This window comes from Gadus chalcogrammus, chromosome 4, assembly GCF_026213295.1.
Source record: "Gadus chalcogrammus isolate NIFS_2021 chromosome 4, NIFS_Gcha_1.0, whole genome shotgun sequence".
Taxonomy (NCBI): Eukaryota; Metazoa; Chordata; class Actinopteri; order Gadiformes; family Gadidae; genus Gadus; species Gadus chalcogrammus.
In genome coordinates, this window is record NC_079415.1 from 1,049,480 (window position 1) to 1,066,882 (window position 17,403).

A 17,403-nucleotide genomic window follows, 5' to 3' on the forward strand; every position below is an offset into this window, starting at 1 on the left:
GCTACAGCTAGCCGCCGCCGCAGGTACCAGAGTGTGTGTGTGTGTGTGTGTGTGTGTGTGTCCGAGTGAGAGACAGAGACACACAAAGAGAGAGACAAATGGAGAGAAAGAGAGAGAACATGAGAGACAGAAGGTTAGAGAGAGAGACAGAGACACAAATAGAAAGAGAGGAAGACAATGGGAGAGAGAGTGAGAGAGATTCAGACGCGTGAATATCGAACTCCAGTCCAGAGTACAGAATGGGTCAAATGTGTGTTTGCATTTTACAAATCCACTGTATGTTGCGATTATAAATGAAGACAGCAGGCTCCACATTGGAAGCGGGCTCTGCCTACGTTTGCACGCCGTTCGGAAGAAGCCCGTCCTTACTGAGGTCTTAAAGTACCAACCGCTCGCTCGGTCGTACAGCTGGGATATGAATGTAAGCTGCTTGGGTTTCATTCTGTCGTCTCTGTCACGTCCACAGACCGGCGGTGAGGGGACGGTAGAGTCTCAGAGAGGAGGGCTTAACCACTGGCGAGGTTGGGCTGTGTCTGCAGTTCTTGGCAGTCGTATCGAGGGGGGGGGGGTTAAGTTTACATCAGACGAGAACTGTTTAAGTTCTCGTCTGATGTAAACAGAAATAAAAGTAGCAAATGCGTCGTTGCTGGAGGATGTTTCATTTAGCGTGTTTGGCTGTGGGCGTGCAACAAGACACAGACATGTCACCCGAGTGTCTATTCCTTGCATATTGCTGTGTTCATATTGATGCAGAAAATGATTTTTATGTATAAATATAATACAAATACTATTAATACCAAAGGTTTCTCCCAGACGCCCTCATCTACATCAGTCTCCTCCTCCTCCCCTCCTGAAGGGAACGATACTGTTCAGATGATCGGTAATTTCGTCGAAATCATCATCTCCGCGGTCAAGTGTTCCCGAACACACACTCTGTTTATTCACCGCTGAGCTAGCTATGCCGTCGACCTCGAGCAGGCCTCGACCCCGGCCAGTCCGAGACAGCTGCGTTGCCGAGGTAACGGTTAATGGGATAGAACAAACGGCCACTGGTAATAGTGGAGCATTAACAGCCCGCTTATTATTGGCCAAATCTCCAGACTCTCACAGTCGATAGTGTTGAGAGAGGAGGCTTCTAATGGAGCATGGAGAAGTGAATCACGTTCCCTTCGAGGATTTGCAATGCAGCACGACATGAACATTTTGAGGACAAGCAGAGAGACGGGGAGGAATGTTGAATTAATGTACAGAATATTAATGTGCTTTAATGTCAAATACTAATGTTATGCGATGCAACAGGTTGGGGACAAAAGGTTTGTTATTGAGTTACAGTCGCAAGCAGAGTGGAGATATTTCCCTTTGAAGATTAGGACGACAATAAAAAGCTTCAGCGTCCTCACAAGTCCTCAATACGGTCCTTTTCAGTTCCATTCATTTGAGAGCTCATTCAGTACGAAATGAAAAGCTGCTCTTTGTGGGGTTTGGGGAAAGGGGCGAGGATCAGGTATGAGTTTACCTCGGTCGTGACACATTATTCAGATTGCCCTCAAATGAACACGTTGACGTTCGCAGCAAACATGAAAGCACACCGAGGGAGGTCATGAGTCATGTCCTCAGAAATCCTCCTGTGTCTCAACAGTTTACAAAGCCAACAATGTGGTTCTACCAATCACGTAACTTTGATGCAAGCAGAACCTAGGGAAGCCCTTTTAGACAGCAGGCTCCCAGTCTGACAAGAACAAACCAACATAGCTAGGAAGTCAAATTGTGTTTGATACAATCCTCTAGAAACAAAGCTTTGTGTTCCAACCCACTCAAATGACACAAACCTCAACCGCGGACCCAGCTGAGTCCATTCCACGCATGGTGTGGCTATGAATTGGCCATAAGCAGCAATAAGGGCTATTCATGTTGCATGACGCCCGTAACCCATTCTGGGTCAGGGCCTCCATCTCGCTAGAGGTTACGCGTTAAGGCTCAAATTCATGAATTTCATTTAATAGCAGTCGCTTTCATCCAAAGTGACTTACAATAAATAAGTTTGTTATAAGAAAGGCACAATATCTCGCCATCAGTACAGAAAGGATGTTCATAGAACCATGTGCGGTGCACTAACAATCGCTAGGTTAACCCATTCCACGTATACAACAGAGATAGCTAGGATAAGATGCCACACAAAGTACTAGTTTTTAATTCAAGGACATACATACAATAAGTGCGTAGGGGGTGTGGGGGAGGCTTTGCAGTCTAGGTGAACTCTGAACAGACGAGTCTTGAGTCTGTGGAAGCTGGTGAGCGACTCTGTGGTTCTGACGTCGGCAGAGAGCGTGGTCCACCAACGCGGTACCAGAACAGACGAGTTGTGACTTTGATGACGACCATTTTAATGCGAAATTTATAGGAATAAGACAGTTTAAAGGAGTGAACTGTTTGTGTAATGCACAGCATAATCCAAATACAATGACACCACGAAATAGCAACTTAAATAATTTGCAAATGAGCCAGATATTAGTTTCCAGATATATTTATTTCCAAACACATGTATTTCCAAACACATGCATTTCCAGACATTTCTGAATACAGTCGAATAAAACACAAAATAAAACGTGCAACCCAATACGAGAAAATGAAACATCAAACTTGTATGGAAGCAAACAGTCAAAACATTGCCAGCAGCAGCTGCAATTGTAGAAGAAAATTTCTTGAATTTCCAGGAATGAGGCTTGGAACAAGGCAACTAAAAAATATCAGACATGTATGAATAAAATGCAACAGCTTTGGCAGTATATTCAAACATAACAAAAGTAAAACTAACTAAATTAGTTGATTCAGACTGAACAATTATAATGCCATCATGTAATTATATTTGGTTGAAACATGTTGTGAGTAGTAATAGCAGTAAATCCTTGCCTTACTCTTCGATAGCTCAAGATCCTGGAGCATGTGCTTGTCATTCAGTGATTGTTGTTCAGAGGCCACACAGATGTTTGTGATCAACTATAACGACAATTTGAGGGCGGGGCTAATACTGAAAGAGTTTGTGATTGGCTGATGCGAAGAAAAAAATGAATACCTTTATTTACACCGGTGAGTCATACAGGTTACATACACGTACCATGAAATAGCATTAATCCATTATAATTGTAGCTGAATGAAGCCCCTGAGATATTTAAGGTTACATTAAAGACACAAAATGTTCCCACTGTAGAAGATGTCTGCTAAGCTCGATGCAAAGGGTTGTAAAAAACATTGATGTCAATGGAAGCTATCCGACTCATACTCCTCAGCAATCAAAGTGGACTCGGACGGCACCATCAACAAGGGAGCTTCTCCAAACATACTAGTTTGAAGATCAATTACAATTACAATTAGGGCGTTTAGCAGACGCTTTTATCCAAAGCGACTTACATCGGTTAATACACACATTGACACACCGACGGCAGAGTCAACCATGCAAGGCGACTGCCAGCTCGTCAGGAGCAGTTAGGGTTGAGTGTCTCGCTCAGGGACACATCGACACTCAGCTAGGAGGAGCTAGGGGATCGAACTAGCAACCTTTTGGTGACAAGACAACTGCTCGACCCCCGCGGTGAAACACCAAGATCGATGAAACAAGATGCTCGCCGGTTGAAATTACCCAGTGGCCAATCAAGAACCATCCCCTTATTGTAGATAAGACTTGGTGATTTCCTTTGTGTCATATGTGTGAAGCTTGGTGAAGTTTGATCATGCAGCTATGCCGACGACAAGAATCTACACAGTTCCCTTGTGGGTATAGATGTGGCATATGGATTTCTATGCTAGATTACATTTTCATACGAACAACTAATGTACTCCCTACGTCGTGGATACACATGCCATGGCAACCACCATTGCCATGGCAACATAATATACATTTCTGAGATGCCTCAACACATCGATTTGCCTGCCAAGTTTCACATCTCCAGCATAAGCTAACACACAGGAAATTGACCGAAGGCAGGAAACTAGAAAGGAAAGGAAATATAACTTTGGTCCGGCTTCTGCTAATTAAATGATGGCACAATTTTAAATAAGTCTGCACGAGGGAATATCTTTCGGCTAGAAGGTTCGTGAGCTGAACTGCATTACATAAATACATCATCATTCTCCTTTTTTTCAACACACTTACCATCTGACTTTTACGGTTATGTTTGACCTTTCAGAGATAGTGGGAAACTTTCTCCGGGAAAGGTCAGCATGTTAACTGAAAAGAGGTGTCGACCTTTTTTTACACAGAATGAAATTTACTTTTTATGATCACATTATGTGGTGTAATATCCCCATCAGACATGAAAGATATTCATCAGACACACGGTCGCGTCCTCTGGTCTTGGACATCCTAATTAAGAATCGAGTGACGAACCTCAGCCGATCTTTTAGCCTCAGATCATAGAAACTAGACTGTCTCGTGAAGCACATCGACCCGTGTTGATTGGCTGATTTGCAGCACTCATTAAAATAATAAAAAAATACGACCAAATGAGGAAATACTTTTCCACATTTATTCGTGGGCTTCCATTTCATTGTAACCGTCCCAGGGTTAGATGTACATGTGTGTGTTTGTGTGTGTCACCTGTGTGTGTGTATAACCTTTGTCTGTGTGTGTGTGTGTGTGTGTCTGTGTGTGTCTGTGTGTGTCTGTGTGTGTGTGTGCATGTGTGTGCGTGTGTGTGTGTGTTCAGGTAACTTCGAGCTGGTCAGCGTGCTCCTGGAGCGCGGCGCTGACCCGATGATCGGGACGGTGAGTCGCAACGGGATCGTCTCGCCCGCCGCCCCCCAGGGGGACATGAACTCCTTCAGCCTGGCAGCGGCGCACGGCCACAGGTACACACACACAGACACACACCACACACACACACACACACACACACACACAAATACTTACACACACACACACAGACACACACACAAATACATACACACACACAAATACATACACACACACACACAGACACACACCACACACACACACACACACACACACCCGTCCCCCCGTCAACAATTCAGCGCAGGGGGCTGGTAGGGGGAATTCGGGGGGGGGGGGGGGGCATCAGTACCTCTTGTATAGGGGCCCAGGACTTGGTGCAACGGCCCTGTACACACACACACAGACACAGGTTACACACACACCACACACAGACACACACACACACACACACACACACACACAACAACACACAAACACACACACACACACACACACACACACTCATACAGGGGACACACACACGCACACACACTCACACAAGCAAAGGTTAGACATCCACCTGTTCACACACAAACACAGAGGTAACACGGAACCACAAGGACACATGTCACACACAAACACACACAGGTAACACACACATACACTTCTGCCTGGAAGCTGCACACTGACACAGGTAGCACACACAAACACACACACACACACACGTGATACATGGGGGAAAAACACACACAAATGGATGCACCCACGCATGGATACACACATATATGGTTACACAGGCACACATCATGTGCCGGACATGCATGACTCATGGAAACACACACGACAGCGCGTCTGTTCCTCCCTGACACAACAGACACACATCCGCTGAGTCGCCCGCGACCACTCACACGCCTGGTGACCGCCCACCCCACCCCCCCCCCTAGAGCCACCGCGGCTCACACAGCGTATCACGAGCCAAACAACAACTCCTCAGGCTCGCACACTTCAAGATAAAAGCCCCCCTGCTCCATTTAGTCTGAGTCGGCTTTGACGTCATTTCAAAAAAATAAATCCTAAAAGACGTCTCCATTAATGTGCGTGAGGTGTCAGGGTGGGCGGGGGGGAGGGGGAGGGAGGGAACACAGCAACGCAGCCGTATTACTTATTAGGAATATCCATTACCCTGTGGGCTTCTGGCTCGCACACCGTGGGGGCCCCTGGGTTCTGCCGTAGCGTCTGCCTTAATGGGCCGTTTATGTAGATGGGGGTCGTATGTATAGCAGCTGCAATACCTCTCAGCGGAGGTGGAGGAATGGAATATATGGTCTAGTATATAATATATATTAATGGAATATAATTAACAACGGACGGACGGACGGACACATAGACAGACAGACAGACAGACAGACAGACAGACAGACAGACAGACAGACAGACAGACAGACAGACAGACAGAGGGAAATTCAAATGCATTCAAAGGCTAATGCAAACGCTATATGATATTTTATTAACTATAAATATAAAATGATATCTTATCGGAAGAACGCCACCGAAAGACAAAATGGATTCTAAATGTCGAATGACCCCGTCTGCGTCAATAAGACATGAATCGACGTCACATGTTCAGGGGAACCCTGGCGTCACATATTGTTGATCTCAGAACATCCCATCACTGGGCTCCCGCGGAACAGAGAGGGAGACATCACCACCCACAGGTCACCCAGAGAGGGAGTCATCACCACCCACAGGTCACCCACAGAGAGGGAGATATCACCACCCACAGAGAGGGAGACATCACCCCCCACAGAGAGGGAGACATCACCCCCCACAGAGAGGGAGACATCACCACCCAGAGAGAGGGAGACATCACCCCCCACAGAGAGGGAGACATCACCCCCCACAGAGAGGGAGACATCACCACCCACAGAGAGGGAGACATCACCACCCACAGAGAGGGAGACATCACCACCCACAGAGAGGGAGACATCACCACCCACAGAGAGGGAGACATCACCCCCCACAGAGAGGGAGACATCACCACCCACAGGTCACCCACAGAGAGGGAGACATCACCACCCACAGGAGGTCACCAGCAGATGATCCATTTCAGAGAGCTGACCTTTGACCTGTCGGAACCGAAGGAAAAGGTTGAGGGGAGATCGACGGACGACGGAGGGGGGGGGGGGCAGCGGAAGAGGAGGAGCGAGGAGCAGAGAGGGGGTGCTGCTGCAGGCGTATCCCCCCGTAGACCCCCTCGCTGGCTCTCTACGAAGTGGGCCGCTGTTATTTAAGACCACCCCCCCACTCTGACCGCTTTAAAACAACACGGAAGACTTTCATGTTGGCTTTAGCTTTCTGCTAAATCCTAAATGCATTGCGTTGCTTTCTACAATGCATTTTTTAACTGCGGTTTTATTATATCACTTCATTATATTGTATCTGAAGCACATCTGAGTCTGCCTCGTGTATGTAAAGTGATACATATAGAGTTGCCTTGCCTTGCCTTATGGTGTGGAAGATCAGAGAGATGCTTTTATAATTAACGCCTGGGTTAATTACTTGGTACTATTTATTTACTATCCAGCGATGTCGTTAACGACAAGGTGCAGCGCCGTTCAAGCAGGTGCGAGGTGTGAACCCAATCGCAAAGGATTACAAATCAAAACCGGTCAAACAGGATGACCAGGATCTCAGAAGACACAGGAACCACCGGGAGGCTTCACACACGGGGATAGGAGACGGACAGAATCAGAAAGCCTCGAGACCGGGGAACGGGAATGAGGCGGAAGTAAGGAGGACCTCAGGGAACACAGGAGGCGTGCGGTGGAGGGGGGCGTGTTGTGGTGTTGGGGGGCTCTCACCACGGATCGCTGTGAATCAAGGAGCTGAGCGGTGTCTCGACGGGCCTCAGCTGTAGCGCTATCGAGGGCGACACAGGGACGCTGATCGTTGCCGGGTTACAGACTATACCGTGGATGTGGTGGGGTTGGTTCATAAGCCTCCCCTCACACAACAATATAAAACGATGACAGGTAGATGAGAAAGGTGCAAGAGATGTTCACTCTTCAGAAATTATTCAAACTCAGGCAATATAACACTGAATGGGCTTCCAGGCACCATAACTTGACAAAGGACTGCTCATTGACACACATAATTCACCTGTTTGACAACTCTACAAACGCTTGATGCATCGAATCTGACATCATCGTGTCACTCGATCCACGATCCAATGAAATCCTCACGTTTATGAATCACTTGTAAACTGCACGCCATATATACAACCTGTGTATACACATCATGTCACACAGCATAAACATCATACATACATCAAATACACACTCTGGGTCATATAAACATCGTACATCAAACATAGGCTGAATAAATGTCAAACATACGTAGATCACAGACACGTCGTGCATCGCACAAAAATCTAGATGACTGTGTCTTTCCCCGACCACTTCCTCCTCCCCTTCTCTCCCTCCTCCTCCTACTCCTCCTCCTCCCTCCTCCTCCCCTTCTCTCCCTCCTCCCCCCGACTCCTCCTCCTCCCCGTCTCTCCTTCCTCTTCCCCTTCTGTCCCTCCTCCCCAAACTCCTCCCCCTCCCCCTTTCTGTCCCTCCTCCCCTTCTGTCCCTCCTCCCCCTCCTGTCCCTCCTCCCCCTCCTACTCCTCCCCTTCTGTCCCTCCTCCTCCTCCCCCTCCTACTCCTCCTCCTCCTCCCCTTCTGTCCCTCCTCCTACTCCTCCTCCTCCTCCCCTTCTGTCCCTCCTCCTCCTCCCCCTCCTCCTCCTCCTCCCCTTCTGTCCCTCCTCCACCTCTCCCTCCTCCTCCTCCCCTTCTGTCCCTCCTCCTCCTCCCCCTCCTCCTCCTCCTCCTCCTCCTCCTCCTCCTCCCCCTCCTCCTCCTACTCCTCCCCCTCCTCCCAACAGGAACGTGTTCCGGCGGCTCCTGTCCCAGACGGAGAAGGAGAAGGGGGACGTCCTGTCGCTGGAGGAGATCCTGGCCGAGGGCTCTGAGCCCGGGGGCGGGGACAAGCGGGCGGCCCCGCCCCCTCTGCCGCTGCTGCTCCCCAACGGAGGCGGAGCCACGCTGCTGCGAACAGGAAAGGCCAAACTGAGAGCCCTGAGAGAGGCCATGTACCACAGCGCCGAGCACGGCCACGTGGACATCACCATAGACATCCGCAGCTTAGGTCAGACTCAGCCGCCGCCGCCGCCACCGCGCGCGCCCGACGCCCCAACACCGCTGCCACCGTCCGCTGGAGCTAACCGCTCGCTGTCGCGCTCTTCTACCTGTCCTGTCCTGTGCTACACACACACACACAATGTACACGCACACTCACACTCACGCACGCACACACACACACACACACACACGCTTACAAGTGCAAACTCACACACACTCACACTCTTTCGCTCACACACACACATTCACACTCACTCGCACCCAAACACACACACACACACACACACTCATGCGCTCAGACTCATGAACTGTCTTTCACATGCACACACGTGCACACACTGATCCGAGCTAGACTTTTGATCTAAAAGTTATCCTTTCCAATGCAACATTGGATTGAGCAGAGGACATGATGCCATTTCCTTTGAGTGTGAGGTGGTAGCTGCCTGTCCTTGTCTGGGCTCTACACATACTCAGTAGTCTCCCCCCCACACACACACAGACCCACTCGTCCAGCCTAGTCATAAAATACTTAACAGAAACAACTCTTTGAAAGCACTTCGACTCTAGCTTCTCAGGCGCTGGTTGTCTGCGTGATTCCATCGTGTTTGAGTGGTGCTTTCCATTTGTCCACGTGTTCATTTCCAACTGTGCTTGTACGTGCACTAAAAATGCTCCCCGTTGCCGTTGTTGATAATTGTAAACACCTGTACCGACTGTGGTGTACCGACAACAGCTGTTTGTTTGACCTTGTGTTTGTTCTGTCGCCGATGGTGACATTAGCTCTGTAGCTTCGGGCTTCTTCGGTGTAGACCTTTCCCGTTTCCAATGTCCCTCCAAACATTATCCTTTCCTTGGCTGATGATCTCATTGGTTGGTTGAAGGGGAACCGCCATGTTTGGCCGTTCTCTGATACCAGAGAGTACCGCTTCATATATCTGTCGTCCAAAGTCTGCAACAATCAACGCAGATTCTGCAGAATACACAAACGACAAAACGGTTTCACTGCTCCAACCTTCCCGCCGTGTTTCCACATTAAAAGTGGAAATACGACGAGATTCTTTTCAGCGCCCATATGACGCAGTACTCTCTCCGATTGTGTAATCCCCAGAGTGACTTCCCCCGTCTTAAAACCCCGTTTACTGACTGTGGGGGGGGGTGCGCGTGTGTCTCCTCAGGGGTCCCATGGACGCTGCACACCTGGCTGGAGTCGCTGAGGACCTGCTTCATCCAGCAGCGGCGGCCTCTGATCCAGGGGCTGCTCAAGGACTTCAGCGCCATCCAGGAGGACGAGTACACCGAGGAGCTCATCACCCACGGCCTGCCGCTCATGTTCCAGATCCTCCGCGCCAGCAAGGTGCCTCCACTGGCCGTGCTCAGCTTATGGGCGTCTGGGTCTGGGTTGTGAACGCTGAATCGTGGGGAAACGCCCACCATTCACTGTTCTATCCTCCATTTTTCTATTGAGGCTATTCCCGGAGCCTGAGGTGAATAATTGTTTTAGTATATACTACACGTGAACACTCCCAAAAATAAACAAGATAACACTTTTTGACGGAATTTATTCGTTTTTATTAGCAAAAAAAGCGGGATATTTTGCGCTGAAAATAATATCCCGAGTTTGAGATCTCAATCTCGGGATATTGCCAATTATCCCGAGATAGCGAACCAATCAAATTGGGCCATCTTAGGAGGTTCATGTGTAGCACATACTAATAGCCTGTATTGACACGCGTACGGGTTAGTCGTATCGACTGGATGGACAGCAGTCGCTCAGGAGGTAGAGCGGGTCGGCTGGTAACCACGAGGTTGCTGGTTCGATCCCCGGCTCCTGCTAGCGGAGTGTCGAGGTGTCCCTGAGCAACACACCTCACCCTGACCGCTCTCAACGAGCTGGAGCAGGTGTGTGAATGTGTGCGTGAATGGGTGAATGTCAGACGATATTGTAAAGCGCTTTGGATAAAAGCACAATAACAATACAGTCCACTTACCGTTTAGTCATGTATAGAGGTCAGAGCCCGGTTGTGCCGTATAACATACTATGACATGTCTGCTGGGATGTAGCGCGCTAATAGGACCAGATTTCAAACATACCTCTCTTAGCTCAAGAACAAAGAAAGAAATAAAGAATTAAACCGAAACCCTTGTCCAGAGGAACAAAATCAAAGATGTATCTTCCTCCAGTACTCCCCAGTAATTGCCAAACCTTTTCTAAATTGCACAAGTTAGTGCAGGCCCCTTACATTAGCATCTCATAAATGAACATGAGAACGAGGCTTAGCGTACACTTCTGCGTCGTGTAATTTGTCGAGCGGCGCAGGCTAGGAGAAGAAGCACATTAAGCTAATGAGTGCCTATCTCATTTCTCACATCTGTGTTGTTTTGCGTGTTGTTCTTTTTTTATGTTTGACTAACAGAATGAGGTGATTAGCCAGCAGCTGGCCGTTATCTTCACGCAGTGCTACGGACCGTTCCCCATCCCCAAACTGACAGAGATAAAGAAGAAGCAGACCTCACGTCTCGGTAAGAAACCGGCGGCCGATATGGGGGGGGGGGGGGGGGTTTAGCTGAGGGGGGGCTAGGGCATGGCCTCTAGCAACGATTAGACGCATCTTCTTCAGAAATGATTGATTCATAACGCGGCTGTACAACCGAATCCTTGTGTCTCCGCAGCAAAGACATGATCCAATATAAACAGGGCAGCGAAGTAAGCGTTGGAGAACGGATGTACCTGTAATGCTTTATTGAGATTCGTTACTAGAACGACAAACAAAAAACCCAAAATGTCCCGGGGACAGTATGATGTGAAATATTTGATTTGAAAATCACAATCTGCTGAGCGAGCGTGTTTCATCAATCCTCCGTTGTTTACCCTAAACAAAAACAACTTAAAGGCTGCGATGCCTTTCTGAAGTCAAACAGTAATAATGTTACCTACCAGCCTCAGTCGGCGGGGCCGCAGATTGATTGACTATGCAGCAGAGTGCCCGCTGAAGGCAAGGCCCTGCAGCGCCATCTGGTGGTGCTTATGTTCACGACTGGAACACACACAACAAAGTGTGTGTGTGTGTGTGTGTGTGTGTGTGTGTGTGTGTGTGTGTGTGTGTGTTTCAGAGGGAGAGAGAGGGAGAGAGACACAGATAGACACAGATAGAGAGAGAAAGAGGGAGTGAGAGCAAGACAGAGAGAGAGAGAGAGAGAGAGAGAGAGAGAGAGAGAGAGAGAGAGAGAGAGAGAGAGAGAGAGAGAGAGAGAGAAAGAGAGAGATTCAGACAGACTGAGAATAAAACTCAGTGCACAATGGGTAAAATGTCTGGTCTGATAAAGCCAATGGAAGCATAATGAATCACTCGTTTAATTACGTTGTTTTTTTTCTGTGTGTCGGTCATCAACCTAATCCGTGCTGTCGCCCACAGACCCTCACTTCCTCAACAACAAGGAGATGTCTGACGTCACCTTCCTGGTGGAAGGGAAGCCCTTCTATGCACACAAAGTGCTGCTGTTCACCGCCTCGGCCAGGTAAACCTATGGACAGCGTCCCGTGACGCCACGGCCCGGTTCTGTCTGTGAGGGAGGGGCATGCGTCTCATTAATCATTCGCTCCTCATCCCAGTGATCTCTGCAGACCGCTACGGCTGAGAGGCGTTTTATAATGATGGTACCTTTGCGCGAGCTGGTTGGACTTTTCAACTCACGAACTCATCAAATATTTCCGGTTCAGTCCATTTCCCTCAGATGATGAAGGATAGAGTCCCATTGCCCATTCTAGTCTGAAAAGTGGCAGAAAGCCAAAGTAGTACCATTGCTCTTAAGCAGGGTTCGAGTTATGATTCCATCTCTGTGGGGGTCTCTTGAAAAATAAATAAATATAGATGCGCAAGTAAATATAAGCTATTATGACACGGCTCGTTGTGAAGGGCATGGGCCCTTCACAACGCCAGCGTCTTTGGTTGCTAAGCGACGTCAACGTCTTTTGCTAACTTTTTCTCTGCTAGTCAACACTACGAATGGTAACAAATCAATTGTAAAAAGACACACCTTGTGAAGTTATTTTTTTGTTTGGCAAGTAGCCGCTCATTATCGAAAATAAGCCCCTTCAGGTCGAAGCAAGCCACCTCAGTTTCGCGTCGGTGTCCGGTTCGCCCTGTCTGGGCTTACTTTCCCGATAATGACCGGCGTTCTATTATCCCTCACTTAACGTCAATAGAATATTATGCTGCTGTATTTTCAGAGACCCCCACAGATATTTGAGTTTGCTGCTTTCATGGGAGCCAGACCTCTCTCTATGGGAGCCCAGCTCCCACTGGCTCCCACCTAACTCAAACCCTGCCCTTAAGGCTATTTCCTACAGCATTTCCTATAGCCGGAATATGCGATATTAAATATATGTTATAACATATTGTTCTCATAATTATATATAATTCTAATAACCTTTTTTGTCTCTCCAAGGTTCAAGTCTTTGCTCCAGAACCGACCGGCAGCAGAGAACACCTGCATCGAGATCAGCCACGTCAAGTACAACATTTTCCATGTGAGAGGCAGATTAACTTGTTTCATTCCCACCTCTCGTTGAGAGCAACAAACCTCTTTATATAAACTAGACGTGTTAGCTGGCTCTGACGGCGTTCACGAACGCTGAATGTTTGCGTTTAGTTCATAATCGACTGTATAAAAGAACGAATGAAAGAACGCTATATGCAAAAAAAGTTGTACTTACAGATATAAAACATCTCTCTAAGTTTGATTCCTAACTGTGTATGTGTTGTGTGTCACAGCTGGTCATGAAGTTTCTGTATTACGGCGGAACAGAAACGTTGCACATCCGAAACACGGAGATAATGGAGGTGAGCGCGCCGATCATAAAGACGTTAAACACGGAGCACACATCATCACTGACAGCAATCTGTGGGATGACCCCCCCCCCCTATACGGCCGCGCTTCAGTTCTCTCTCACCATCATCGTCGTCTATTGTTTTCTACTATTCTGTTCCAGCTCTTGTCTGCTGCCAAATTCTTCCAACTGGAAGCTCTGCAGCGGCACTGTGAGATCATCTGCTCCAAGAACATCACCACGGAGACCTGCGTGGACCTCTACAAGCACGCCAAGGTGCACACACAGAGTGTGGTGCATTGAAAACCTTGTTTCTTTGCATAGTTGGTTAAATATTCCTTACTGCTGATCTGAACCACAGCCTGCCCCATACACTACCACAAAATATGGGAGATTTTTACGTTGTCTTTTAACTCAATTAAAAGGTCCAACCTTTACAATTTGCACTACTTTTAACATAGTCAAAATTCAAAATATTAATTATTAATTTTTAGATTACATGAATGTCATTAATTGATGTCCTCTCTATAATATCACATGCTGGGGAAAGATGGTATTTAAAAAGAGGACTCTTTCCAGACGGTTCGCTGATGTGTTCATTAAATCCAACAGCCAAATCTCCGCGGGACGCAAAATGGATTTTGATTGTTTATTGGAATTAGGATCAGAGGGCCTCATCATCGAATCACATCTCTTGTAAACCCTCTCTAATCATATGAGATCCCTTTGATCCCTTTTAATTATGATACTGGCAACATAGCAACAACAAAACCTGCCTTCACTTAACCCTGGTCCCCCTCCTCCCTCCTCTACCCCTCCCTCATCTTCCCTCTCCCCCCTCCTCTCCCCTCCCTTCTCTCCTCTCCCCATCCTCCCTCCTTCCCCCCCTCCCTCATCTTCCCTCTCCCCTCCCCATCCTCCCTCCCTCCCCCCCTCATCTTCCCTCTCCCCTCCCCTTCTCCCTCCTCTCCCTCCCCCCCCCCTCCCTCCTCTCCCCTCCGTTCTCCCTCCCTCCCACCTCCCTCCCCCCCTCCTCTCTCCCCCCTCCCCCTCTCAGTTCCTGGGTGCGGCCGATCTGACGGCGTTCATCGAGGGCTTCTTCCTGAAGAACATGGTGCTGCTGACGGACCTGGAGCCCTTCAAGCAGCTGCTGTACGAGCTGTCGCCGCCCGCCCAGCAGCTCGCCGCCGCCCCCGCCGCGGCCGAGAGCCCCGCCTCCAGCCCCGCCTCCCCCGGCATCTGCTCCGACATCCTCCTGGAGCTGGAGAAGACGCTGACCACACGCATCCGTTCCATCCACCTGTCCGCCTCCAAGGGCTCCGTGGTGTGACCCTCCCTGGCCCCTCCCTCCCAAGCCTAGCCCCGCCCCCCACCACCTAGCCACGCCCCCCAAGAACCACAACCCCCGCAGCCCCCCCCCCGCTGCGACCGCCAACCACTCTACCACACACACACACACACACACACACACACACACTAGTGCCAAAAAGATGCAACTGACTTGGCCTCCATGCGTTCCCTTCCTGCCCGTTCACCTCCACCCCCACCTCCTCCTCCGCCCTATGCCCTTATAAAGGAATATTCAGACGCTGCCATTGGCTCGTGCATCAACGAGGGATTTCATTGGTGGTCTCTTGTCTCGAAACGCTCAGAACCTAAAGCATTTGAAAAAGTCTGCGAAATGCGGCTGTTGTCCTTGAAACGTTGTCAAAGTACGACTGTGGAGCTCAAACGCAAGGAAACTGTCGTGGACGAAAGAACGGACTTCTCCGACCGCGACTCTCTGGAGTCTTCGTCGAGACCCTGCGGACTTGAAACATACGACCGTACTTCACATCCGATACGTGCATGGAAACACCTCCAACGATGGTTTGGGGAAGCTAAAAAAGGGACCAACTTAGAAGTTTAGCTCTTTTTGTGCTACTTGGCGCTCTTTGAAAACAAAACTTAAAAAACTAAAAGGTAGAGTACATCAGACAAACTGAAACCATCCACAGCCACCCTCAGCCACCCGAGCAGGTTCAGACGGTGGACCAAACCAGAGATGTCAACTGAAGCCATTGGGAGATCGAGGGGAAGGGAAGCCTCCTGGGCGAACGACATCAAAGCATCCTGTCATGTTTTTTGGTAACGGACACACACACACATTGTGTGCTTCACCTGTGTTTTTCTACTCCGTGTGCGTGTGTGCGTGTGTGTGTGTAAGTGCGTGTGTGTAAGTGCATACGATTTTGTGATTCGGAAAAGAGACACCGATCACGGAATGCTTGGAAAAAGATCGGATGCGCAAGCTGGACTTTTTCCATTGAGGACCACCGGCCCGTGGGCTCCCCCCTCTGGACAGTTTATGCATGACGCTCGCCGAGGCCATATCGCTAGTTTACGTAGCGGCTCTCACTTCACCGCGTCGAGGGGATCGATGTCTCTTCTTCTCTCTTCTCGTGTGTAACCAACACATGGGGGTCACGGGACGGAGAAACATAAACTTATTTCAAGTGCGTTCAGACAGATGTAAATAAGTCCTGGAAGTCCATTATGTGCTTTTTATTTTTTAAAACTACAATGTACAGTGTTTACTCTGATAACTCCCCCCTTTCCCTCTCGCTTGGCAGAAGACACCAATCTCATCGAATGTATTCCCGGAACAAAACAAAGCTCTGGCTTTTTTTCTCGTTTCTCGTTTATGCAAAAGGGCATGTATGTTTTTGTCTGTTTGTCTGTGAAGCACTTGCTTTCTATGCCAACAAAAAAAAAACGGTAGAGCTGAATTAGGGTAGGCTATTGTTCTAAATCGTGTTAAAAGTAGCAGAGGATGTTAACCTTTTTACTACTGTTTAAAAACCATGCCGGATTATTGGTTGTTTTTTCCATTCAGCTTCCCTGTAACTAAAAATATGATGAAACGTTCTTCTAACCTACTGTAAATTATCCGAACTTTAAATGCGCTTATTTCCGCTGTGATAGAGCGCAAACGACATTCCCAGATTTGGAGCCCAAACTTTAAAAAGGTCCAAAGAATTCTCGCTAAAAAAACAAATTTCAAACTTACAATAATAATTAAATAATTATGAGTCAAATATGAATTCTAAATAATCAACATTTAACAATTGTTTGAGTTGGGGTCCATGAAGTGTTGATTCTGTATGGTGCTTGTCTGGATGGTAAATGATGCTTATTGTGTAACGGGTTGGATGACTGATACGACAGCCGAAGGACACGATGGATTGTAGCAGACGTACGATGACTTCAACAAAGTATTTTAGGCCAATTGACTTATTAGGTGGGGGAACGTGTGCAGCTAAGAGGCCGATACATCTGTAAATAGTTACAGAAGATGAATTATATGAACCTACTTTATTTTCTTACCTACATACATAGCACTATACAGTTTATTTTACATTTTCAGATATTTTGTTTTACAAAAGCAAAAAAAAATCATATAAACAATATGGAAATAGCCTATTTCCATATTGACATTGTATTGCTTGGTGTGGTAAGATAACAGATACATAGATATATGTGAACTAGATGCCCTATATAAGAAAATAACGATATTTTTGGATTATTTAAAAACAAATGCATAGATTAGCTATTTTAAAGTTATATTAAAAAGTTAACGACAGTATATTTATCTTGTGCACATATACTACCCATCATAGCTTTAAATGAACCCTCCATTCCT

The 17,403-nt window shown here is 47.9% G+C and overlaps 2 protein-coding genes across 2 annotated transcripts in view; both read left to right on the forward strand.

Annotated features, from left to right (window-relative positions):
• LOC130380399 (ankyrin repeat and BTB/POZ domain-containing protein 3-A) overlaps nt 1-15,051 on the forward strand; it is a 49,704-nt gene extending 34,653 nt beyond the window's left edge. Inside the window, exons 5-15 of the mRNA XM_056587590.1 lie at nt 1-23; nt 4,704-4,845; nt 8,638-8,900; nt 10,069-10,247; nt 11,308-11,413; nt 12,307-12,409; nt 13,340-13,421; nt 13,666-13,734; nt 13,884-13,997; nt 14,779-14,873; nt 14,943-15,051. The exon at nt 1-23 is cut by the window's left edge and continues 71 nt beyond it. Coding sequence (XP_056443565.1) covers nt 1-23; nt 4,704-4,845; nt 8,638-8,900; nt 10,069-10,247; nt 11,308-11,413; nt 12,307-12,409; nt 13,340-13,421; nt 13,666-13,734; nt 13,884-13,997; nt 14,779-14,873; nt 14,943-15,051 — 1,285 coding nt within the window. The remainder of the gene's footprint in view (nt 24-4,703; nt 4,846-8,637; nt 8,901-10,068; nt 10,248-11,307; nt 11,414-12,306; nt 12,410-13,339; nt 13,422-13,665; nt 13,735-13,883; nt 13,998-14,778; nt 14,874-14,942) is intronic.
• A 351-nt stretch (nt 15,052-15,402) lies between these two features.
• Nucleotides 15,403-17,403, forward strand: part of igf1 (insulin-like growth factor 1) — a 6,535-nt gene continuing 4,534 nt past the window's right edge. Inside the window, exon 1 of the mRNA XM_056587591.1 lies at nt 15,403-15,547. Within this exon, the coding sequence (XP_056443566.1) occupies nt 15,403-15,547 (145 nt within the window). The remainder of the gene's footprint in view (nt 15,548-17,403) is intronic.